General features: G+C 44.9%; 1 protein-coding gene across 1 annotated transcript in view; it reads left to right on the plus strand.

Annotated features, from left to right (window-relative positions):
• Positions 1-255: 255 nt before the first annotated feature.
• The window catches only part of Trpm8 (transient receptor potential cation channel subfamily M member 8), an 81,889-nt gene continuing 55,558 nt past the window's right edge, over positions 256-26,586 (plus strand). The window contains exons 1-8 of the mRNA XM_047545128.1: positions 256-372; positions 3,377-3,450; positions 8,759-8,915; positions 9,683-9,860; positions 11,974-12,146; positions 16,698-16,872; positions 17,850-17,917; positions 25,837-26,034. Coding sequence (XP_047401084.1) covers positions 256-372; positions 3,377-3,450; positions 8,759-8,915; positions 9,683-9,860; positions 11,974-12,146; positions 16,698-16,872; positions 17,850-17,917; positions 25,837-26,034 — 1,140 coding nt within the window. The remainder of the gene's footprint in view (positions 373-3,376; positions 3,451-8,758; positions 8,916-9,682; positions 9,861-11,973; positions 12,147-16,697; positions 16,873-17,849; positions 17,918-25,836; positions 26,035-26,586) is intronic.

Consider the following 26,586-nt stretch of genomic DNA (forward strand, 5'->3'; position numbering starts at 1 on the left):
TCACAATATGGCACCATGTGCTCTGCCACCTCGGGAGGTGGCACCCAGGCAGCAGGGGCCAAGGAAGGCGTGCTGAAGGGTGGAAAGGCCAGCCGGGTCTCGGACTGAAAAGGATTGGTTCAGGGATACAATCTCCCTGGTGGGCCACACGGCAAAGAGGGACAGACGGTGGAGGGAAGGGGCGTTGGGGCCAAGCTCTGAAGGAAACCCTCTTGCCGTGTAACCCACACTAATCCCCAAATCTTCACAGGCAGGATGTCCTTCGAGGGTGCCAGGTTCAGCATGAGGAGCAGGAGGAACGGCATCCTGGGCAGCACCCGGACCCTGTACTCCAGCGTGTCTCGGAGCACAGACGTGTCCTACAGCGAGAGCGTAAGTCGGCCCCGCCACTTGCCAAGCACCTGGGCAGTTAGGATTATTTGGAGACCCGTCTGCCTTCTTTAAAAAGAATCTCTCAACCTCCTGTTTGCTTTCTGAGTGATTTTTCTTTTGACTGTAAAAGCACTTTCATTTGTGTTGTTTCCAAGCATTTCTGTTTTCAGTTTTTTTTTTTATTGTAAACAAATGGGATACATCTTGTTTCTCAATTTGTACATGGAGTCAAGGCATACCATTCGTGTAATCATAAATTTACATAGGGTAATGTTTGATTCATTCTGTTATTTTTTTCCCTTCTCCCCCACCCCTCCCACCCCTCTTTTCCCTCTATACAGTCCTTCCTTCCTCCATTCTTACCACCCTCCTTAACCCTAACCCTAAACCTAACCCTAACCCTAACCCTAACACTAACCCCTCCCACCCCCCATTATGTGTCATCATCCGCTTATCAGCGAGATCATTCGTCCTTTAGTTTTTTGAGATTGGTTTATCTCACTTAGCATGATATTCTCCAATTTCATCCATTTGCCTGAAAATGCCATAATTTTATCATTCTTTATGGTGGAATAATATTCCATTGTATATATATATATGCCACAGTTTCTTTATCCATTCATCAACTGAAGGGCATCTAGGTTGGTTCCACAATCTGGCTATGGTGAATTGAGCAGCAATGAACATTGATGTGGCTGTATCTCTGTACTATGCTGATTTTAAGTCCTTTGGGTATAGGCTGAGGAGTGGGATAGCTGGGTCAAATGGTGGTTCCATTCCAAGCTTTCTGAGGAATCTCCATACTGCTTTCCAGAGTGGCTGCACTAATTTGCAACCCCACCAGCAATGTATGAGTGTACCTTTTTCCCCACATCCTCGCCAACACCTATTGTTGCTTGTGTTCTTGATAATCGCCATTCTAATTGGGGTGAGATGGAATCTTAGTGTAGTTTTGATTTGCATTTCTCTTATTACTAGAGATGTTGAACATTTTTTCATATATCTGTTGATTGCTTGTAGATCTTCTTCTGTGAAGCATCTGTTCATATCCTTAGCTCATTTGTTGATTGGGTTATTTGTATTCTTGGTGTAGAGTTTTTTGAGTTCTTTATATATTCTGGAGATTAGTGATTTATCTGAAGTATGAGTGGCAAAGATTTTCTCCCATTCTGTAGGTTCTCTCTTCACATTTACTGAGAGAAATCTTTTTAGTTTGAATCTATCCCAGTTGTTGATTCTTGCTTTTATTTCTTTTAAATTTTTATCGGTCACCCTAACAAATCATCAAATAATGCCTTCACAAATAACTTCCAGGAAATTTTTTTTTTTTTTTTTTTTGCGATGCTGGGGATTGAACCCAGGGCCTTGTGCATGCAAGGCAAGCACTCTACAGACTGAGCTATCTCCCCAGCTCTTCCAGGACATTTTAAACCCCGTACTTTCAATGTTTGGTTCACTTCTTCGTGCACGCTGCTCTTGCTTCTGGCCTGCTGGGTTCAGGATTGATTCTCAGATCCAAGTCCCTTTTGCCAGTTCGTGGTCAGGGTCTCAGTTTGGGTGAACGCACAGTGGTTCCTATAGTAACCTCCTCAGTACTTGCTGGCACTCTTCACACCCTAGGGTATGCTCCCCAGGTCTCCCCGAGGCATGTCCTTGGGGTTGAGGCCAGTGGGAGAAGGTGTCTATTTCTTTTTCATGGCATTTGGGTTTAAGAAACAGAATTTTGGGGGCAACTTGGGTTCAAAGGATGGGAAAGAGGAAGCTGTGATCCCCATTCTCTGATTTCTCAGGGCTTGCCTCGGCAGGGTATGGGGTTTGAGGAGGGGCCCTGTGCACCTCCCTTCAGGAGAGAGACCCCATCCTGCAGTGCTGCGGGTGAAGGCCTGGCTGTGGGAAAGGAGCCAGGCCTGGCTTTGCTGCCAGCCCTCTGTGATGACTTTGCAGGACGTGGCCGGAGCGCTCACCTGTCAGCACCTGGTGCCGCAGGGAGTGGATTCGGGCTGCTGGGAAGTGAAGCCCCAACAGGTCCGACTCCCGAGGCTGAGATGCTCCTTAAAGCCACGATCTCACCACCAGGCATTCAGAGTGTGCGTGTCACTCAGGGAAACCCCTGCCTCTCTCCACGAGGACCTGCTCCCTAGGGAAGTGGCTTTACAGGCAACAGGGAAGCCAGTTTCTGCCTGTTCATACCAGTTTCTCCACCCGGAGACCCAGGGCTCTGCCCTTACCCTGCTGGTGTTCACGGGTGTGCGTGGATCGAGGCTCACTGTGGTTAACTTCACGTTTGTCTCATTTGTACTGACAGCCAGTTCTGTGTGCCCAGGGTTATTTGTGTTCTCTTTCATTCAACGGTTGCTCTTGTCTCCTGGCTTTTTCTCCACTGGGTTATCTGTCTGATTTGTTATCCTACATTCTGGTCAGTCGTATGATGATTAATGTGTTACAGATCTCTTCACTCAATTTGAAGAGTGTAGGTATTTTCAAAGTATTTTTCAAATAGCTTGCTTCTGCCAACTTAAAGAAAATTTTTGGTTTGTAAAGGCTTTGGTGTTTGTCATAATTAGCCTCAGATATGCCTAACCACCTTGCCCACCAGGGAGTAAATACAACCATGGAAGGAGGCTTTGAAACATCTTTTAAAAAGCAAGCAGAAGAGGAATGGAAATCAGTGCTGATACCTTTTTTTAAATGCTAGACTTTAATGCAGTGCTTACTCCTCCTGGTAGCCTTAGAGACAGAAATGCGTAATTTCTATGTACCAGATAACTGTAAGTAACTTTTGGAAACATTTGCATTTAACTATAAAAATGTAAATGTATGCTCCCTAAAAACAAAACAACAAAACAAAACAAAACCAAAAACCCAGTGTAGTCCAAAAGCATCAGCAAAGGTCGCATGTGGGTGGTGGACCCTTGAAGTGGCTTGGGACGTATTTGGTATTCGTTCATCTTGTAAGGAGGCATGAATCAGCCAGTAATGTGTTATTCAATGTTTTTCTCCAAAGGACTTGGTGAATTTTATTCAAGCGAATTTTAAGAAGCGGGAATGCGTCTTCTTTACCAAAGATTCCAAGGCCACGTAAGCTACCGTTTCCCTCCATTTTCGCTTCCGTGTTTAAAAATTAATTATTAGCCACCATTACAGCAAACAAATAAAAGCCCATTAGTGCATTATGAAGGCCATTTTCATCTTGTAATTCCCAGAAATGGTGTGTGATCAAGAGGATCTGGCAAGTACCTTGAATTATATGATTTCCTGGGTATTTTTAGCTTTGGAGCTACAGCAGCTGCTAAGGTTGCTGAGAGGGACCGTCACCCCTGCAGTACTCCCAGAAGCCTGGGAGCCCACCCTGGGGCCTTGACAACTGCTCCATAGCAGTTGCTAGGCAATGACATGTTTGTGCTTCCCTATCAGGCCCTTCTTCCCAGCCGTGGGCTCTGCACCTTCCTTTGTAACTGGGCTTTCATCTACTCTGAGTTTCTGTGCCGGGCACATCAAGGCTGTGATGTGCCCAAAACAGATGAGCCAGCGAGCGAGTGACTGGGAGGGATGCTGCCGACCGGTCTGGTGGTACACGTACCTGGATCTAATTAGACTTCTCTAAGCTGACGCCTGCTCTTCTTGTTCCTCTCTGCTCCTTCTCTTCTGCCTGTTGGGGAGAATGTGGCATTCATGGATTGGAGGTTGCTGCTGTGGTTTATGACTGAAGGACTGGGCTTCTGCTGAATGGAGGCAGTGAAGAGAGCAGAATGGAAGAGGGCAGGAGCTTCAAAGTCAGCTTTGATTCCAACCTTGACTTGGCTGCCCCTCACCGTGTGACCCTAAGCCAATTATATTTTTCGGAATTGAATTCTCTTATCCTAAAAACCTAGCAAAAGATACCTCATGGATTGTGATAAGGATTCAATGAGGAAGCACATAAAATACCTACCATGAGCCTAACCGGTTCTCTGACTTGGTGTGAGTTAGAAAATGGACAGCAGAAAAACTAGGAGATCTCTGCTTTGTCATTGATATAAAGTTGCTCCTCATGAATCATTCTGATGAGTACAAACTCCGCCAGCCAGCTATCTGATCTCCAAACGCTTCATTGAAGAACTTTGCTGTTAGTCTATTCATTTGCTGGTAGAAAACACAGTTTAGATCCATTCATTCAACACGTATTTTCTGAGCATTGGCTATATCATAGGACTTTATATACTTGATTTATAATACTATAAATGCCCTTGCAAGGTGGCTGGGATTATCATTTGACAGACAAGCCAAGTGGGTTCAGTATTCTTCCACGATCGCCTGGAAGATAGATAGGGATTTGAACCGAAACACCCTGATTCCAAGATTGTACCTTTTCTTTCTCTCCAGCTGCCTCCATTTTTAATGACAGCGCTCCAGGCAGGTCAAATTCATCAACACGTTCTCAGTTCCAGATGTCCAATCTCACGAGCTTTCAAGGAAGTAGAGGGTCTGAGGGGTGTAGTACTGGTAGCTGTGCAGAAAAGCACAGCTAGATCCAGAGGCCCAATAATGTCACCTGTCAGTCTTCTCCCCACCTGTAGTTTCTGTCCTTCTGTGGTGAGCAGGCTCTTCACACATGGTGGATAAATGGTCTCCATTCTTTGGTTTATCATTGCACTTGCTGGGGGGAAAGGGCCTTGTCCCTAGAGGTTCTGCCAAAGTCCTGGGCAGATGTTCATGGCTCTAGTTGTCCTGGCCTGGGCCATGTGCCCCTCTCTCAGCCTACCTCTGGGACTGGAGGATGAAATATATTGATTCCGAGTCGAGCTGGTGATGTGTCCTCCATGACTCAGTGTAGAAAGGGATGCTTCCTCAGAGGAGAAGCAGGGTGTAATTGCGAGCAGAAGAGGAAGTGGAATAAGTAAAGGAAATGCATCACTGTCCACCTTACTGTGCTGGATGGCATCTCGAGTGTGGGTCAGAATAATGGGAGGCGTGGTAAGCTGCCGCAGATCTCAGCAACACAAGCAGAGGACAGGGATACCCATTGCACAAGGAATGCAGAGTGTCCAGAGGAAAGACAATAAGCTTCCCCATATTTATTATTTCTAACTCTCCATAGGTAATGAGAATATGCCATCAGACAAGTGAATCAAAGGAAGTGATTGCTGCAATCTGTCATACTAGCTGACCTGCTACCTGAAGTCTCCTCTAGGAGACCCTGGGGCTGTCACACATGTGCCAGGCCCAGTCAACTCTAACCCCTTGTGGGTATCTGATTCTTGAGAGGTCACCGGAGGGTGATGCTGGACCATTACTCCTGCTGGGTAACCTCTTGGCACTCTTGAGGTGGTATTCCCTGGATCTGGGTTTGCTTTCCTCAATTCTCACTACCTCGGCCACACCGGGTTCCAGGCAGAAACAGGGAGCATGACGCTTTTGTGACACTGCAGCAGAACTTTCTGACAAGGTGGAAGTATTCTTTATCTGTGCTGTCCAATATGGAAGCCAGTCACTTGTGTCTACTGATCACTTGAAATGTGGCCATTACAACTGAGGAACTGGATTCTCTAATTTTATTGAATTTCAATGCAAAATTAAACAGCCAAATGTGGTTAGTTGCTACCATGTTGGTTAGCACAGCTCTGTAGGATTCAGCCTTCTGGGTCTGAGGGCTAGAACTAGGGTCCTGGTACCCTCCTGTCCTCTTCAGCTTTTCTCTCTACCATCCCTCTTCCTCCTCCAGGTATCTGAGCTCCTCAAGCCTTTAGAGCAAACCCTCTTCATCTGAATCCAATTCACACAAATTGGTGGTTGGAGGGCTACCAGCATAAACCATCAAAATGGAGCCAGATAACTCTCTTGGTTACCCGAGACTCACCTTGACCCTTAGTAGAAAAAGGGGGGGGGGGTGGGAGGGGCTAGCATTAGGTTTAGGGTTAGGTTTAGAGTTAGGCTAAGGAGAGCAGTAAGAATGAAGGAAAGAAGGACTGTGTAGAGGGAAAAGAGGGGTGGGAGGGGTGGGAGGGGTGGGAGGGGTGGGGGGGAGGGGAAAAATATAATAAACATCATTACCCTATGTAAACGTAAAAAAAATAAGTAAATAATAAAAAAAAAAAAAAAAAAAAAAAAAAAAAAAAAAAGAAAAAGGGTCAAGAGTCTGTCTTCTGTTATAGAAGAGAGAGGAGGGAGGGAATTCTCTTCCCATCTTGCAATGAACTTGGGTGGGTGTGGACACATTCCAAAGAATGGTGGAACTGTAACAGAGATGGAGACAGGAGAGGAGAGTTGGGTGTCAGCCACAGCTTGGGAAGTCCCCAGGGACTCTGTAAGAGAAAGGGCTGAGCAAACTGTGCTCAACTCTCCGTGACTTTTTTTCTTGGTGAAATGGAATGATGCCCTTGGGAGCTGTTCTGATTGGAGGACAGGATGCTACTGGAGAGGGTTGATTTTGGGATCTGGTCTCCAGCTTGATCTTTATAACTCTAGCAAATATTGAATTTTTTGACAAATATTTTGAATCAAGGCACTGTCCATCCTCTATAGTAATTAAGGTTTTCGGTTACGAAAAGCTCAACTAGTTTAGCCTTAGAGAGGAGATGTGCTGTGGAGACAGGAATGCCACTTAGAGAAGAGAGTGACTGGGTTACTGGGCCCCAGGATGGCTGGAAACCAGGACTGCACCGTGGGGACGCCTTCGTCCTGTCCGCCCACCTCTCGTCTCCACCTCTTGGACACCCGCTTTCTTTTTTCTCGGTTGGATTGATGCTGTATTGCCTCAGTCTTCCCTGTGGCAGGCCTTGTCCTGAGGGGAGATGGGACCTATTCTTTTGGTCCCATATTCCCAAGAAAGGGACATCGATGTCAACCCTGGCTTAATGTTCTGTTTCTGGGCCTATGGGTTGTGCACGGTTCAAGGGATTCAGAAGCTGATTGTATGGATGAGGTTGCAAGTGGTTTCAATTCCCCCAGACCCCGTGTCAAATGGGTAATCTCCACGAGGAGCCCCCACGACCTGTCGTGGCAGCCTTTCCCTTAGGGGAGCCAGTGGCTTGTGGTGACCCCTGGTGAGATGATTTTTCCCATAACTGTAGCTTGGGCAAGGTTTATGACCACAGTCTGTTGTCCTTCTCCACTGGCCTTGGTCCCTCAAATTCCTACCACTCTTCCGAATCCTGTCCAAAGATGGATTAGAGAAAGACTAGGAGGGACAGAACCAAGGGGTGGGACAGGCAGAAAAAAAGCCAGGAGGAGGGTGAACTGTTGTTTCTTTTTTTTACCAAATTAGAACTTCTTTTGTTACTGTTCAACTCTTTGGAAATCCTACACTTGAGGTGGAATGTAGCTCTGGATAGAGGGGTCAAATAATCATCTAGGTGTTTCTAGATGTTCTGCTTCTTTTGGGTTGTTCTTCCTTTGTTACTTCTGGGCGTGTGTGCTTGGCATCCTCATCAGTTGAGGGTCACCTTACAGAGCACACGCCCTGGACAGGCCAGCTACACACCTGGCCTCATTTCCAGCCCTCACAGTCAGGCTGGCAGGAACAGGGTCGTGCCAGGATCAAAGGAAGTGCTTTTCCTGTTCCTCGATAACTTGGCCAGGTCTGTACTTAGCTGCTCCCAAGGGACCATGAGCAACTGAGGACAGGAATCGCATCCAGTTCATCCTGGGAAGTCACAAAGCTCAGTCCGGGTCTGACTCAGTGCCGTTTCAATCAGTGTTGCTGAGTGATCGCAGCACATTGTGGAAGAAGAGGAAGAGGAGTTGTCACTCACTATCTTTCTATCCTCTTCCAATTTCCTGTGGTGCATGTGTCATCAAATGGACAATTGCACTTAGTTCTGTTGTACTCATGGGGAGAGCTAGTGTTTGTTTCTTGCAATCTGTCTTCGTCTAGCCCAAATTACTGAAAGTCGTCCAAGTAGCTAACATCCAGTATAGAAAGGTTGGTCTCTCTGGACTCTGGAAGACTTGGGCCCCTTCCAGGGGACTGTGTCAGCCCAGTGGGTACAGCCCTTGGGAAGGACTGCTCACCTCACTTAGGAAGAGCAATAACGGTGGGGTTGGTGCTGAGGGCTGCCCCCTCCTGGGTGTTATGACCCAGATGAGAAGCTGAATAAATCGATCCCTGGTTTCAGAGATCAGTCCCGCAACAGCCTCATGCCTACTTGCTTGGCCAATGGGCTTCCTGGGGGGCAGGGCTCTGCTTGCCTATCCCAGCTCCTGGCACAGGGCCAGCATGTTGGCAAATAAAAAATAAACAAGAATAACTTCTGTACAAACAATATAGATAAGGAAAATGGTCTGAAAATAAAACATGATGTAGAACTTCTTTTCATGTTTAAGTTAGTAATGCATGGTTTTTCCCATGATGAACTATTTAAGTAGACTGAATGAAATCTGTCCCTTTCCACCAATGTCCTTGGCTCAGGGAAAACGTGTGCAAATGTGGCTACACGCAGAGCCATCACATGGAAGGCACCCAGGTCAACCAAAGCGAGAAGTGGAATTACAAGAAACACACCAAGGAGTTTCCCACAGATGCCTTTGGGGACATTCAGTTTGAGGCCCTGGGGAAGAAAGGCAAGGTAAGTGCCCTTTCTCCTTTAGCGAGATGATTTATATGCTGTGGCAACTGGGCAACCTGGACGTACTGCTAATGGTCTAATAGTGCCGGGCCAGGAGTGGCCAGAAACGACAGCAGAAAAAGATACGTTTTTGCAAAAGTCACAAAGTGGTGACCAGATTATGCTCAGCTGGACTGGGTTGTCCCCAGCTTCTGCACACATACTGTGGGCTCCTTTATAACACTCATGTTGGGCCTCATGGCCTCAAAAGGTCAGTGAGCTTTAGTGAGCTGTCCACTGAGCTCGGAGTGTGGTTTTCCTGAGAATAAGTGTGGTCCCTGATAAGGTGACATGTCCCTCTCATGCTCATGCTGTGGACTCAGGCAGAGTTTTGCACCCGTGTCCAATGGTCAGATGAGGGCAGACCCTTGGTGTTCCCTGCCTGGATGACAGCACTGCCCACAGGCTGTCCTGGCTGGGAGCCTTGGATCCCTCTCATTCCTGAGCCCTGGCCTGGCGGCCCTGAAGGCCACGGGCTCCCTGCATTGCTGTCTCCTCCATGGCCTCTGCTCCACGATGGCCCAGCACCTCTCCTGCCTGCGCACAGCTCTGCTTGCCCCAGCCTGGGCCCCTCAAGGTGTCCGCACCCCGGCTCGGAGATGCAGATCCGCCCGCGGCCGCCCTGCTGCACACGCCGCCGGGTTGGGTGGAGGCCGGCGGTGCACCGGGTTTGGGCCTCCACCGCCGCGGGGCGGGACACCATCCTGACGCCTTCCCTCTCCCCACAGTACATCCGTTTGTCCTGCGACACGGACGCGGAGACCCTCTATGAGCTGCTGACCCAGCACTGGCACCTGAAAACGCCCAACCTGGTCATTTCCGTGACGGGCGGCGCCAAAAACTTCGCCCTGAAGCCGCGCATGCGCAAGATCTTCAGCCGCCTCATCTACATCGCGCAGTCCAAAGGTGCCACCTGCCGGGGGCGCGCGGCCACCGCGGGACTGATTGCTTGGTTACTGCAGCATTCTCAAGGGGACAGACTGGCAGGCGCGGGCAGTGGCTTCCCTAGTAACTTCCCATCGCCCTAAGGCGCTTCCTCAGGATGATTGTATTTATTTCAATCTAAAGGTTTCATTTTATTATTTACACATATAAAATCTCACCAAGAATATCCTGGCACATCCAAAAGGAACGTTTGCTTGTCCTTTCATTTTTGAGGTCAGTGACGTACTTTTGGAAGTAGTGATAGTGCAGATTGTAAGTACCACTTGAGTTTGTATCTGAGATACAAACGATGGTGACATTGTTACTTGAAACGCTCAGCTTAGTATTCTCGTCTTTCTTTTTAACTTTATTCTGAAAATTTTTGAGTCCACAGAGAAGCTGCAAGAATGATACAATGAACACTCTCACAGGCTCCTCCTAGATTCCCCCGTTAACATTTCCTCATGTGTCTGTTCTTATTTCACAAATATCTACATGATACGTTTTTTGGGGAGTCAGGACCTGAAGCAGGTTTTAGGCATGGTGGCCCTTAGCCCCCAAGTTTGCCAGCATGCCTCTCCAAGAGCAGGGACCTCCCTCACCCCAGTGGGACCGTCACACCCGCCAGTCAACACTGACTGGTACCGTTATCTGATGACAGCCATCTCTGGCATCCTTAGGGTGTCCTTTAGAGCCAAGGTTGTCTTTTGTCCTTTTGCGCTCCAGATCCCCAGGGCTTTTCCAGTTTTCCTGCGTCTGGCTCTGGTCCTCAGCCCTTCTGTGTCCTCCACTGCTATTTGCAGAGTACACACCAACAGCTCAGGGAATGGGCCTCCGTCCAGGCGAGGCCGATGTTTTCTTAGAAGTAGGCTCAGTTATCTGAGTGTAACATTCTACGGTTTCTTTTACGAAGGTTAGTTGACTGACAGAACTAAGGAGTCTTATTTAGATATGAGTTTTTCTGTAATATGGAAAAGAAGTTGTGAATCTCACCCATTTATTCTTTTCAATTTCTTGACCAGTTTGAGGGGTCACTGTGTGTAGTCACTTTGTTAAGGAATTAAGCAATTAAGCTTCCTTACTACTAAATCCTGAGCACACATACCATCCATCCATCCAACAAACACTTATTAAGTGCCCACTGTGTGCCAGAATCATTTTAGGTGCTGGGAATATAGCAGAAGAAAACAGACAAAATCCCTGCCATGAACGAGGGCCCGTTTCTCTTTAGGGTGGTGAGGTGGCCAGAGAGGGGAAGTTAATGGTCTCCTGGTCCTCCATGTTGGTCATTTAGGGGGAACATCAGCCCTGTGAGAAGTGGCCGAAGGAAGTGGGTAGGAGGCTTGTAAGGGTCACAGCAAAGTTATCTTAAAATACCGGAAGGACACAGATGTGGGAGATAACTGAGCTTGTCCCTCTTTGCTGAAGACAGTAGTTGAATTTGGAGACAAATAGTAAATAAAAATTACAGCCAGAGGAGAGGCTGCATCACAACTCCTGGGGTTCCATTGCTAGAGCCAACAGAGGCCAGTCACTACCCTCCGTGGATTCCTGCACAGGCAGCAGATGAGATGAGTTTCATTTCCATTATGCTAAGTAATATTTCATGGATATTTTATGTACTTCTGTTTTGTACACACACGTACCCCCCTGCAAATCCCTTGCCATTGAGATGATCAAATATGAACCTGACCTGTGTGCAGAATTCCATAATCATAAAGCAAAGCAAAACTGCAGGCACCAGGACCATTCCAGGAAGGCCCCACGCCAATCCAGGCCGCAGGGTCTGCAGGCAGGGGGCACTGCTAGCCCAGGCAGAGCTGCCTAGCTCACTTACAGGCTCAGGCCGGGCATTTACAGCTGGTGAAAAGAATCCCCTGGAGACTGACTGCAGATGCAGATTTGCTGACCCAATGTGCCAGAGAGGCTGGTGACACAGACCTCGAGTGGGGCCAGGATTGTTCCCTGAGGAACGCCTCTCAGGAGCGCCGGAGGCCCTCCCTCACCTTCCATGGTGTGCCTGCCAGTGCCGCACCCCGGTGCTCCCGAGGGGTCTGTGGGCACAGCCAGACATGTGCTTTCCCCTGGCTGACAGGCGCTTGGATCCTCACGGGCGGTACCCATTACGGCCTGATGAGGTACATCGGCGAGGTGGTGAGAGATAACACCATCAGCAGGAGCTCGGAAGAGAACATCGTGGCCATCGGCATAGCAGCCTGGGGCATGGTCTCCAACCGGGACACCCTCATCCGCAGTGGTGATGCTGAGGTACAGGCGGGAGGGGAGGAGATGTGGGAGAGAGCTAAGGGCACGGGCCGTGGCCTGGATACTGGCTGTGTGGTGCCCAGGCCAGCCTTAGGAGGACGGTCTTTGGGTGTCTGGAATGAACAGAAGATGGCATGCTTCCGGAACCCCCAGGAAGGACTGGACAGTGGATACGCTCTTTCATCACAGTTCATTCCCAGACACCTCACGTGAGAGTTGGGTCCCTCATTCTCTGTAACCAGGACCTGAATCTATCCCAAAATATTCCAAGTGCTGGTGCACTACCATTGCTGCTAGGCTCCCCCCATAGGAATTCAGGCCACGTATTGTGCTCCCTACTTAGTTGGGCAGTAAGAAGGCTGAGACCCACCTGGCTGTTTCCTGTGACCGTATCAGAGAGGAATCAAGGCACAATTCAGGTTCAAAACACAAGGTAGCCATGTGGGGTCTTCAGCAAGTGTGGGGTTTGCAGACAGTATTTCTGGTGAGTTGAGGGCCTTCTTAAGCAACAGGTGGTCCCTGCCCAGAGGCTTTGGACCTAATGTTCAGAAACCTACATTTATTCTTCACCTTCTTCCATCCAGGGCTCGGTAGAAGTCCAGACAGTAAGTGGTAAGGAGTTTGGGATCACTGTGGGTTTTTAAAATGGTTTTACTTTTGTGTCTCTGCTGCCATCTTGGGGACTTCGAAGGGGCAGGGGAGAATGGCAGGTCAAGCATCCCCCCGAGGCAGCACGGCAGAGTGGAGGAGGGTGGAGCAGAGAAGTCTGGGTGTGGCTCCTCTCCAGGTCTGGAGCCGGCTCCCTTCTCCGACTTGTTCCCATCACAGCCTGTACGATCATGGGGCAGATCTATCTCAACGTCACAGGGAAGGGTGGTTTCTGTTATTAGTAGATGCTCGCTGATGATGGCGAAATGGTCTCATATCAGTTGGCACCTTCGGGGGGCGGGGGCTGGAGCCAAGCATGGAGGGTGGTGGCAGGCTGAGTGGGACCGAGTGCCATCTTCCACCAGGTGATGTCACGGACACAGAGTCACCTTAGGGTGGGTGATTATCCCACGGTGGACACAGTACAGGTATTGATTCACAACATCCTTGAAGTGGATTGAAAAAGACTTCAGTGTTTCCCTGGAGGCCGTGTAGGGGACACATTCTCAGTTTACAGGTGAGACATGAAATGGATGAGTCAGGATTTAACGGAAAATGTCAATCACTCAGAAGTGAGGAGACAACGCGCCATTTGAAAATACATACTGGGTCAAGAATTACTTTCTGGAATATAATTTAAGACTACGTGAAGCTGAGAAATTAGACATAAGAATTGATATTGAGAAAAATTCTGAGGATGCTCCATCTACTTGTATATCAATAAATCCAAAAAACCTCACGAAAATTGTTGTTTCTGTAAAACTATAATTTTCCCAAATTGATTCAAGAAGAACAAAAAAATTCAAATAGAGGAATTATCACTGAGTATAGGCAAAGGGCAGTGAAAAATCACCTCCCATAGCATGCCGAGTTGGATGGTTTAACCCAGTGAATAACCCAGCCATTGCTGATTTAGAAAACGTTTATAGCCTTCTGTTACATACAGAAGCATGGGGTCTTCATACATTTTTGGAGAAAGAGCAAATCTCTGCCCTTTCTATAAAATCATTTGAAATCTGTATCTAGAGCATAAAACTTTTCACACAGTAGGTTCGGCAATCAGATTTGTAAATACATCCCTAGAGAATTTAATATTTGGGCAGAGATGTTCACTGAAGCATTTATTGTAATAGGCAAGAGTTGGCATAAACCTAAATATTGAGTAATACTTATTACTCAATTTCTATGACTAGATTTTTATTACCTGGTAACATTTATTACCAGATAGGGAAGTCTTCAGGTGGATACTATACAATGTGAGGGAAAATCATGGAGCTATTAAGAGATACTATTTCCAAAGGTGTTCAAATAGTATGGGAAATAGAATTTTTAGTGTGAAATATATTTATACATATAATACATATTATCAATATATATTATGTACCAGAATAATACATATTATAAATGTGTATTATATCTAAAAAGAACTGAGCATACTAAAATCTTGGTGGGGACTATCACTGGGTTGTGGAATTAAGTGTAATTATAATTCCTCTCTTTCTTCCTTCTTTTTCATTTCTATGATAAACGCGTTGCTTTTAGAGCCTCCTGGTGCTAGTTCTGTTAATGACACCTGGTGATTTAACGTGGTTTCCTAGTGTGCACAGATGATCCTGTGGCTGTTTCCTGGTGTCTTTCCTCTTTCCCTGGTCTGCGGTGATTGATCTTTGCTATAGTTGGACCACCTGTTCCTAACAGCTTGGGGGTCATCTCGTCCCCTGGTTTCTACTTGAGGCTCCATTGCAGACCCCACCACCAATGGGGCTGTGAAAGGACAGGTCTAGCTGACCTGAAACAATGCCACCCCACAAACATGAGTTCTGCACATGTTTATGATCTCTTTCAGCACCTTCCCCTCTCGTCTTCCATCGTCTGCTCTCTCTTGAGGCAGTACGACACTTTAAAAATTATTGTGGCACTCTGTATGCAATAAAAACGATAGTTCAGGCATCTACTGATTATTCCCCTTTTGCAAATTTTTCCTGGCTATTTGTTCCCACACTTTTTTTCACTTAAGCTTGAGAAGACCTTTGTCAGATACAGTCATAGGACAAACGAGAATAGTAATGCACTCTTTGAGTAGAGTCATGTTAAGCCTTGAGCTGATACTGGAAAAATTGAAATTAATGTAATATACTTCTTCTTCCAGGAATATGTGTCTTTCATCTTTTGCGAGTCTGAGTCTTGCAGAATAGTTCTGCAGTTTTCTTTGTTAGGTTCTATGTTATTTCTAGGGATTTTATATTTTTATTGTTATAAGTGGGGGTTCTATTTAATGTAATTTTTAAAGTGATTTTTGCTGGTGCACATGGAAGTATTGATTTGCTTATTGTTGTTTTGAATCAGAAACATACCGGACTCTTCCAGTTCTAATAGTTTTTCAGTAGATTCTCCATGTTATCATAAAAAATTCAAAAAATTAAAACAACACTTCCATTTGATTGTGCCCTGTGTCTTTTGCTTATCATCTTACATTGGCTAGAATGTCCAGTCTAGGGTGGTTCTGAAAGCAGGAACCTCATCAGGCATCCAGCATTCCAGTCTCATAATGAGCGGCAGTGGTTTAGCCTTTGACTGATCCACATGATTTGGCCAAGGTTCAATAGACACCGACTTAAAAGTCATAGAATCATCCTTTTATTTCTAGTTTATAATTTCTTAAATCAAGAATGAGAGCTGAGTTTGGGAGATCTTTTGCGTTTATGGGTTATTATTCTCCTTCTTTAACCCACATTCTGAGGGGCTGAATCCTGGAAACAACTTGGATGATTCTTTCATCGTTCTGCTGCCTTTAATTAGCCAGTGATTTGTTGGGTTGTTCGTGTCTTTTTGCATCCAAGAGGTTGATCTTTAGCTTTTCCTTTTGATTCTTTTCCAGTTAAGGTTTTGGAATTGGGTTGTATTCTGGAAGAGTGTAAAGGAAATGGGAATTATATGACCTAGGAAAGTTTGTGGGGCTCCTTGTCAAACACCTGGGTGTGCCTGTCTTGAAAACATCGCCTCACCTGTCACAGTCAGGACTTCCCTCTTGGAGCTTCTAACTGGACAAGGGCCACTTGGAGAAGAGACTATGCCATCAGACTTTCCTTCTGGCCTTGTTCTGGTTTTATACACATCATCAGTAGAGTCAATAGCTTTGCTTTCCGCTTGGGGCTTTCAACTCACATTCTACTCTTGGAGTCAAGGTCATGACCCCTTTTAATGCAGCCCTGGTACTTTAACAAGGTCATAACCCCTTTTAATGCAGCCCTGGTACTTTAACAGCTAAACAACTTGGATGGAGCTAGAGGGTCAGGAATACTCTTGGCAAGGATTCTTCTCTTATCTTTTTTCTCTGATACTATTGTGACAAAGTATCCATTTAATCACTTTTTTTAGTGGTCTTGTTACTGAGCACTTCTCATGTGCAAATACTTCTATCCATTTCCTAATCCCGAGACCATGGCATAGGTGCCAGTATATGATCGATTCCAGACAAACATGTATGTGTGCCTGTCAGTGTCTGCCTCTGCTTGTGTACCCAGACACATAGACACATGAGCACGTGTGTGCATGCACACACTCACACACAGGCCTATGTGATTTCCTGAATGCTCTTCACTCCGGTGAATTGATGCAAAAGAGCATGAGGCAATGGACCAAGAACTGGACTGGGAATCTGATCTTTATAGTGCCACTGGTCATATATGTGACAGTGGGCAGGTTGGCCCAGCCATTTTGAGCCTTTACTTTCTTAAAAGGAAGCCTGCACCAGCAGAGCCCCGAGATCCTTCTGAACCTAGGAATGTGGGAGGAGGCATCAGTAGAGTTGAGCCCAAGGATCAGCTTTACCATGACCATAAAAATGCTATCGTGCATCTTGGTCAGCGAATAAAATCTCAGAGACGAATTCCCTGTACTTTCCAGGGGTATTTTTCAGCTCAGTACATCATGGATGACTTCACGAGGGACCCGCTGTATGTCCTGGACAACAATCACACCCACTTGCTGCTTGTGGACAATGGGTGTCACGGACACCCCACCGTTGAAGCCAAGCTCCGGAATCAGCTGGAGAAATACATCTCCGAGCGCACAAGTCAAGGTCAGGAAGTGTGAGTCTGGGTGAGTCCAGAAATAGTGGCAACTTGGCAGTTGTGTGGGCCAGCTGCAGGGTGACACCTGAAGAGCCCTCCTGGGTAGCTGTCTTCATTGCCTAGGGAGAGCCACGAGATCTCTTCTGCCTCCGCTCATCACGGGCGGCTCTGCCCGGGTCCCTGTAAATGATGCCCTTTGACATGCTGAAGGTGTGGCTAGTGTTGTCTTCCTCCACTTTCCTTTGTCAATAGAGGTCGCCTGCTGTCTTTTATTCCACTGGATAGCACTTAAGAACAAATAAGATCCATGATGGCAAACACAGTTTAAAATGCAATGCCTTTAACTAGGATAGAAATGATAAAAAACTGGCCCACTTATTTAACAGCTGGATGGTTTTCTTCCTTGAGTCTTGGCTCCTTCTGTGGAATACAACCACCTAAAACATTGGTTTTCAGGGGAAAATGCAGTGAAAGCCTTTGTTTGATGTGATAAGTGACATACACCTTCTCTTCCTGCAGACGAGGTGTTGGGATGTGTCCTGACGTGGAACCAGATTACCTTGTGATTTAGTGACAGATCCCACCACAGGGACTTCTTGGAGATGTTCTCCATTGTTCTCTTTCACAATGTGATATGTTTACACACCAAACTCTCTCGAGAAAACACTCCATTGTGCAAATGAGAGAGCATCATCGTTGTAAGATAAACTTGAACCTACTCTAATCATATTAGCTAAAGTAAACAAGCACAGTCTTTAGCATTTTAAACACAAGTAACAGATGGCAGGATGACTCCAAATCATAATATTTCTAGTCTGGTGCACCTAAATTCACCAATTGTGATCAACCAGTAGCATCAAGATCAAGTCCATGGGCTGAACACGTCCTTCCTGGATTCGCAGGGAAGAAACTCCAGCACACCTGCTCTTAGGTAGGGGAGCGTTTCTACTGAGTCCAAGTGAAGTTTACTTTTTATGTTTTGCAGATTCTAACTATGGTGGCAAGATCCCCATTGTGTGTTTTGCCCAAGGAGGTGGAAGAGAGACTTTGAAAGTGAGTCCTGGTTTGGTTTTCTAAGAGATGGGTTAACAAACTTACCCTACAGATTTGCATTCTTAGGGTTTGGGTTTATGTAATCTCTCCTGAACAGTTTCTTCTACGACTACAAATAGGAAGTGCCTTCCACCACACGCTATCCTCTTAGCAGACTCAGGTCATTCCTCAGCAGAGAAGACTTGGGAGGAAGATTTGAAGCAACAAGAGTAGCTTGTGTTTAGTGTTGACCTTGACAGTCAGTCTGCCCAAGAGAACAAGTGCCATTCACCTACGGACCTGAGGGATGGCAAGTGGCGTGTGAGTTGGAAAACTGGCCACCCGACGTGCTAGAGGGGAGCTGTCACACACCCACTGTCACAAATCAGGTGCCCCGAATCACCTGTGGCCCTTCACAGGAAGCAGCCCAAGCCCTCAGTGACTCTGACAGGGTACCTCTGACACTGAGCTCCTAAGCAAGGGCTCAGCTTTCTAGCCCCCGTAGGCTCTGGACACGGCTGAGCTCATCTTGGCTGCAGCTGGCCTGTGGTTGGACTTTAAGAGACCATCAGGGTATTTGAGTCAGTGTTTGAAGAGATCATTTTTCTCGGAATAGGACCTTGTGAGAAAGAAAGTCGTGTTTCCTTCTTCTTGTTAAGCGATTTCCATGTTGATTTCTGTATGGCCTTTCCCATCCCGTTTTACCCTAATGGGGGTTAAAGATACCTCCAGTCCTCCGCCTGCTCCTCTCCATTGACCAGAGAACATTCCTAGAGTTGCAAGCCCTTGTTGGCAGAGTTACTTGGAATCCTAGTCTGGCTCTTCTCTTCAGGTTTCTCTAGGATGGTGGTCTTTCCACTCATCCATTCGACAGGGATTTACGGAGTGTCTACTATGAGATCACTCTCGAGACCATTGTTAAAGGTCTTTCAGGGAAAGACTTTTCAGTCTTTAATTAAAAGAGACCTTTTTTTTTCAATGTGGAATGGTCACTAGTGAATACTAAAAAGCAGCCACATGAACGAGGAGAGATGGAGAAAAAGTCATGAAAGGCAGCTGCATGCATCACACTTCTCTCGAGGGTAGGCTTGGATGAAGGTTTCTTGGCTTTGGATGGAGGGACAGAACAGAGCCTCTGCAGGTCTGGGCAGGTGTTTCTACAGCACCAAGCAGAGGTCTGCTCAGCCAGCTCACAGCCCACACAAGGGGACGGGAGACCTGAGCAGGGGAGAGGGGAACAGCCGCGGTCTTCAGCTCTGCATCCAGCACACGGCCTCTGCCCACGTCCAGGCAGAGGGCTCCGAGCCTGCTTGCTCAGCCGTCAGCCGGGCTCCACACTCTGCCTTTAGGGGCCACCTCTTCCCTCGGGGAAGCATTCAGTCCTGGAGGAAGGGGCCTCGCAGTTTCCTCGGTGCCCACGTGCAGTCAGATCACTTTACTCTGCTGTCCAGGGATTAGAATTCTCAGTCCCCTTTGCTGACCTCTGCAGTTATTGTAAAGGAAATAAATAAAGGTCTGGTAGGCGGTCATTTTGTTCTGTCTCTCTCTTTTTTTTTTAAATTCGTTTTTATTGTAAACAAATGGGGTGCATCTTGTTTCTCTGTACATGAAGTAGAGGCATATCATTTGTGTAATCATACATTTACCTAGAGTAATAGTTTTTGATTCATTCTGTTACTTTTTTCTCCCCCACCCCTCCCACCCCTCTTTTCCCTCTATACAGTCCCTCCTTCCTCCATTCTTGCCCCCTTCTCACCCCCTGTATGTGTCATCATCTGCTTATCAGTGAGATCATTCGTCCTTTGGTTTTTTGAGATTGGCTTATATCACTTAACATGATATTCTCCAACTGCACCCATTTGCCTGCAAATGCCATAATTTTATTATTCTTTATGGCTGAGTAATATTCCATGGTATATATACCACAATTTCTTTATTCATTCATCAATTGAGGGGCATCTAGGTTGGTTCCACAGTCTAGTTATTGTGAATTGAGCAGCTGTGAACATTGTCGTAACTATATCTCTGATAATATATAGTTTAAAATGCTGATTTTAAGTCCTTTGGGTATAGGCCAAGGAGTGGGATAGCTGGGTCAAATGGTGGTTCCATTCCATGTTTTCTAAGGAATCTCCACACTGCTTTCCAGAGTGGCTGCACTAATTTGCAGCCCCACCAGCAATGTATGAGTGTACCTTTTCCCCTACATCCTCGTCAACACCTATTGTTGCTTGTATTCTTGATAATAGCCATTCTAATTGGGGTGAGATAGTATCTTAGTGTAGTTTTGATTTTCATTTCTCTTATTACTAGAGATGTTGAACTTTTTTCATATGTTTGTTGATTGCTTGTAGATCTTCTTCTGTGAAGCATCTGTTCATATCCTTAGCCCATTTGTTGATTGGGTTGTTTGTATTCTTGGTGTAGAGTTTTTTGAGTTCTTTATATATTCTGGAAATTAGTGCTCTATCTGAAGTATGAGTGGCAAAGATTTTCTCCCACTCTGTAGGCTCTCTCTTCGCATTGCTGATAATTTCCTTTACTGAGAGAAAGCTATTTAGTTTGAATCTATCCCAGTTGTTGATTCTTGCTTTTATTTCTTGTGCTATGGGAGTCCTGTTAATGAAGTCTGATCCTAAGCCAACAAGTTGAAGATTTGGACCTACTTTTTCTTCTATAAGATGCAGGGTCTCTGGTCTGATTTCAAGGTCCTTGATCCATTGTGAGTTGAGTTTTGTGCAGGGTGAGAGATAGGGGTTTAGTTTTATTCTGTTGCATATGGATTTCCAGTTTTCCCAGCACCATTTGTTGAAGAGGTTATCTTTTCTCCTTTGCATATTTTTGACACCTTTGTCTAGTATGAGAAAATTGTATTTCTTTGTTTTTGTGTCTATGTCCTCTGTTCTGTACCATTGATCTACCTGTCTATTTTGGTGTCAATACCATGCCATTTTTGTTACTATTGCTTTGTAGTATAGTTGATGGTCTGGTATTGCGATACCCCCTGCTTCACTCTTCCTGCTAAGGATTGCTTTAGCTATTCTGGGTTTCTTATTCTTCCAGATGAATTTCATGATTGCTTGCTCTATTTCTGTAACGTGCATCATTGGGATTTTAATTGGAATTGCATTGAATCTGTATAGCACTTTTGGTAGTATGGCCATTTTGACAATATTAATTCTTCCTATCCAAGAACATGGGAGATCTTTCCATCTTCTAAGGTTTTCTTTAATTTCTTTCTTTAGTGTTCTATGGTTCTCATTGTAGAGGTCTTTCACCTCTTTTGTTAGATTGATTCCCAAGTATTTTATTTTTTTCAAAGCTATTGTGAATGGGGTAGTTTTCTTAATTTCTCTTTCTGAAGATTCATCACTTATGTATAAAAATGCATTGGATTTATGAGCATTAATCTTATAACCTGCTACTTTACTGAATTCACTTATGAGTTCTAAAAGTTTTCTGGTGGAATTTTCTGGTTCCTCTAAATATATAATCATGTCATCAGCAAATAGGGATAGTTTGAGTTCTTCTTTTCCTATTCGTATCCCTTTAATTTCCTTGGTCTGTCTACTTGCTCTGGCTAGAGTTTTGAGGACAATGTTGAATAGAAGTGGTGAAAGAGGGCATCCCTGCCTTGTTGCAGTTTTTAGGGGGAAGGCTTTCAGTTTTTCACCATTTAGAATGATATTGGCCATGGACTTAACATAGATGGCCTTTACAATATTAAGGAATGTTCTCACTATCCCGATTTTTTCCAGTGTTTTGAGCATGAAGGGATGCTGTATTTTATCAAATGCTTTTTCTGCATCTATTGAAATAATCATGTGATTCTTGACTTTAAGTCTATTGATATGGTGAATTACATTTATTGATTTCCGGATGTTGAACTAACCTTGCATCCCTGGGATAAAACCCACTTGATTGTGGTGCACTATCTTTTAAATATATTTTTGTATGCAATTGGCAAGATTTTGTTGAGAATTTTTGCATCAATGTTCATTTAGGATATTGGTCTGAAATTTTCTTTCCTCGATGTGTCTCTGTCTGGTATAGGTATCAGGGTCATATTGGCTTCATAGAAAGAGTTTGGGAGGGTTCCCTCCTCTTCTATTCATGGAATACTTTGAGAAGTATTGGAATGAGCTCTTCTTTAAAGGTTTTGTAGAACTCGGCTGAGAACCCATCTGGTCCCGGACTTTTCTTTGTTGGTAGGCTTTTGATGACTTGTTCTATTTCATTATTTGAAATTGATCTATTTAAATTGTGTATGTCCTCCTTGTTCGGTTTAGGTAATTCATATGTCTCTAGAAACCTGTTGATGTCTTAGAGATTTTCTATTTTGTTGGAGTATAGATTTTCAAAATAGCTTCTAATTATGTTTTGTATTTCAATCGTGTCTGTTGTAATATTTCCTTGTTCATTCTGAATTTTAGTGATTTGGGTTTTCTCTCATCTTCTCTTTGTTAGTGTGGCTAAGGGTTTATCAATTTTGTTCATTTTTTCAAAGAACCAACTATTTATTTTGTCAATTTTTTGTATTGTTTCTTTTGTTTCAATTTCGTTGATTTCAGCTCTGATTTTAACTATTTCCTGTCTTCTACTACTTTTGGTGTTGGTCTGTTCTTCTTTTTCTAGGGCTTTGAGCCATAGTGTCAGGTTGTTTATTTGTTGATTTTTTAAATTTGTTTATTTGTTTATTTGTTTCTTTTATTGAATGCGCTCCATGAAATAAATTTTCCTCTAAGAACTGCTTTCATAGTGTCCCAGAGATTTTGATATGTTGTTTCTTTGTTCTCATTTACCTCTAAGAATTTTTTAATTTCCTTCCTGATATCTTCTGTTATCCATTCATCATACAATAGTGTATTATTTAATTTCCAGGTGTTGGAGTAGTTTCTGTTTTTTACTCTGTCAATTATATCTAATTTTAATCCATTATGATCTGATAGAATACAAGGTAGTGTCTCTATCTTCTTGTATTTGCTAACATTAGCTTTGTGGCATAATATATGGTCTATTTTAGAGAAGGATCCATGTGCTGCTGAGAAGAAAGTGTATTCGGTCTTTGTTGGATGGTATATTCTATAAATGTCTGTTAAGTCTAAATTATTGTTTTTGAGATCTATGGTTTCTTTGTTCAATTTTTGTTTGGAGGATCTGTCCAGTGGGGAGAGAGGTGTGTTAAAATCACCTAGTGTTATTGTGTTGTGGTCTATTTGATTTCTGGCATTGAGAAGGATTTGTTTGACATATATGGATGAGCCACCGTTTGGGGCATAGATATTTATGATTGTTATGTCTTGCTGATTTATGCTTCCCTTAAGCAGTATGAAATGTCCTTCTTTATCCCTTCTGACTAATTTTGGCTTGAAGTCCACATTATCTGATATGAGGATGAATACTTCGGCTTTTTTGCTGAGCCCATGTGCATGGTATGTTTTTCCCCATCCTTTCACCTTTAGTCTGTGGGTATCTCTTTCTCTGAGATGAGTCTCTTGCAGGCAGCAAATTGTTGGGTCTTTCTTTTTAATCCAATCTGCCTTCTATGTCTTTTGATTGATGAGTTCAGGCCATTAACATTCAGGGTTATTATTGAGATGTGATTTGTATTCCTGATCATTTGGCTCATTTTTTTTTTTTTGACACGACTTGATTTCTCCTTTATTTGGTTATTCCTTTAGGATAGTTCCTCCCTTTGCTGATTTACATCGCTGTTTTTCATCTCTTCCTCATGGAATATTTTGCTAAGAATGTTCTGTAATGCCGGCTTTCTTTTTGTAAATTCTTTTAGCTTTTGTTTATCATGGAAGGATTTTATTTTGTCATCGAATCTGAAGGTAAGTTTTGCTGGGTATAAGATTCTTGGTTGGCATCCATTTTTCTTTCAGAGCTTGAAAAATGTTGTTCCAGGCCCTTCTAGCTTTTAGGGTCTGGATTGAAAAATCTGCTGATATGCGTATTGGTTTCCCCCTGAATGTAATTTGATTATTTTCTCTCACCGCCTTTAAAATTCTGTCTTTATTTTGTATGTTAGGTATTTTCATTATAATGTGCCTTGGTGTGGGTCTGTTGTAATTTTGTGTATTTGGAGTCCTATAAGCCTCTCGTACTTGATTTTCCATTTCATTCTTCAGATTTGGGAAATATTCTGATATTATTTCATTGAATAGATTGTTCATTCCTTTGGTTTGTTTCTCTAAGCCTTCCTCAATCCCAATAATTCTTAAATTTGGTCTTTTCATGATATCCCATAGTTCTTGGAGATTCTGTTCATGATTTCTTACCATCTTCTCTGTTCAGTAAACTTTGTTTTCAAGATTAAATATTTTATCTTCGATAGCTGAGGTTCTGTCTTCCAGGTGTTCTATCCTATTGGTCATGCTTTCTATGGAGTTTTTAACTTGGTTTATTGTTTCCTTCATTTCAAGGATTTCTGTTTGTTTTTTTTCAATATCTCTAACTCTTTATTGAAATGATCTTTTACTTCCTGTATTTGCTCTTTTAACTGTTGATTAGCATGATCATTCAATGCCTGCATTTGCCCTTTCATCTCATCCTTCAATGTCTGCATTTGCTCTTTCATCTCCTCGTTTGCTTCCCTGATCGTTTTGATTATGTACATTCTGAACTCTCTTTCTGACATTTCTTCTGCCATGCTGTCATTGGATATTATTGCTATACCATCTAGGTTTGTTTGGGACATTTTCTTCCCTTGTTTTCTCGTATTGCTCAGGTATCTACCCCTCTAGTAGTGAAACTCTGGGATATTGCAGATTTCCTCTATTGACTAATATTGTCTCTGTAGATTTCCAATAACTCACCTCTTAGCCTTCAGTAGCCTGAAGTCTTGGAGGAACTTGATAATGCAGTGTTCCACTAGGAAGCTGGCCTTCTTGGGGTGGTGGGCTTCAGGTGGGGTATATTACCTGGTGGCTCTGAGTTGGTCCTGAGTCTCTCAGTACCTCCACTTCTTGGCTCCTGGGTCTTGTCAAAGGTCCTCTAGCCTCCTGTAGGTGATTCAGGAAGGGAGTTGCCCTTCCAATGATGATGGCCATGCCCTCAGGAGTAATTCAAAATGCCTGCACCAGCCTATAAAGAAGCCTCTGGCTAACTCCGTGATGGTGACAAATCTCGTGTGGTGGTCGGGCAGGGTTGTTCGGTGGTGGCGTCTGTCTTTGGCCTGGTGGTTGGGTGGGTTGGCTACCCACTGCCAGCTCCACAAGGCAGGTGGGTTGGGTGCCCACCTGCTACCTCCACCTGACTTACCCATCAGCTCACTCCACGACTATGACCAACCAGTGATGGCACCGACCTAGGTGCAGGGGTCAGGCAGGGTCGCTCCGTTATGACGTCTGTCCTTGGCCTGCTGGCTGGGCGGGTTATCTGCCTGCCATTTACCTCCGTGATGTAGGTGACCTGGCTCACCCCCCAGCCCACTCCGCGACTGCCTTTTGTTCTCTTTTAACAACAAGGGCAAGTTAAATTATTCGAGAAGGGATATATATAATGAACAGAACATACAGCCTGCAGCTATTGCTTTTAACGTATTTTCAGACCTTAAAAATATGAGCTTTGGTCACTTCCATCAGATAAGTGACCGACGGTAATGATGAACAGAGTCTTAGTCATTGTCACTTAGAGATGTCAACGTTTGGAATGATGGATGCTGTAGACAAGGATATTTTGAAGCACCTATGGTGTCACCGGTGTCCTTTCTTTGGAAGTTGACATTGACACCAGATGCCTTGGGGCCTGCTGAGCTTTGTTGTTCATAAAGTAATTACAGACGTTTCATTCACTTCTGATTCAAAAGTAGAAGTCCCCAAGGAAAAGGGGCAAGGAGGTGTCAGGGGGTTGTGTTCCCTGGCTTGCTTTAGGCCCTCAGTCCCGAGCTGGGCTCTGTGGATGACGGCCGTCCCTCTCTCTCTCCGCCCTCCCAGGCCATCAACACCTCCATCAAGAGTAAGATCCCTTGTGTGGTGGTGGAGGGCTCGGGGCAGATGGCCGATGTGATCGCCAGCCTGGTGGAGGTGGAGGGCGACCTGACATCTTCCACGGTGAAGGAGAAGCTGGTGCGCTTTCTACCCCGCACCGTGTCCCGGCTGCCAGAGGAGGAGACTGAGAGCTGGATCAAATGGGTGAGTGCAGGGGGCCATGTGGAGAGCTGAGGAGGAAGAGGCCGAGCTGGAGGGAAGGGGGACCTCACATGCCCCTCCACTAGTCACTGCAGGTGTTGGTCCGTCCTCTGAGACTTTGAGACTCTCTTTGGTCGGCACCAAGCGTCTTGCTGGAAACTGAAATGCAGACAAGCTAAGTGACTCTCCAAGCATCCTTTCCTTCTAAAGGGATTGAATTCAGAGCAGTCTGCAAAGCTCGTGCTCTGTCTCTTAGGCCACGATGACAGCAGATGTGCTCCGTGTTTTGTACGTAGTGGTGACGGTGGGGGGAGAAATCCTTGAATATGAAGTTTTAGAAGGGCCCTCTACCCGAGCCCGTGTCTACTGGAGAATCTGTCTCTCCTGACTACTCCATCTGGTCTGTGATTCAGCCCAGCATCTCTCACCTTTCTCTTTGGATTTATATGAGAAAGCTGGACTTACTGGAGAACTTACCATGATGTTAGTGGCTATGCTTCTAAAACTATCTGGACATGTTAGTGTTACGCTTTCTCATTTTCCTTTGATCCATGA

The sequence above is a fragment of the Sciurus carolinensis genome, chromosome 3 (genome assembly GCF_902686445.1).
Source record: "Sciurus carolinensis chromosome 3, mSciCar1.2, whole genome shotgun sequence".
Classification (NCBI taxonomy): domain Eukaryota; kingdom Metazoa; phylum Chordata; class Mammalia; order Rodentia; family Sciuridae; genus Sciurus; species Sciurus carolinensis.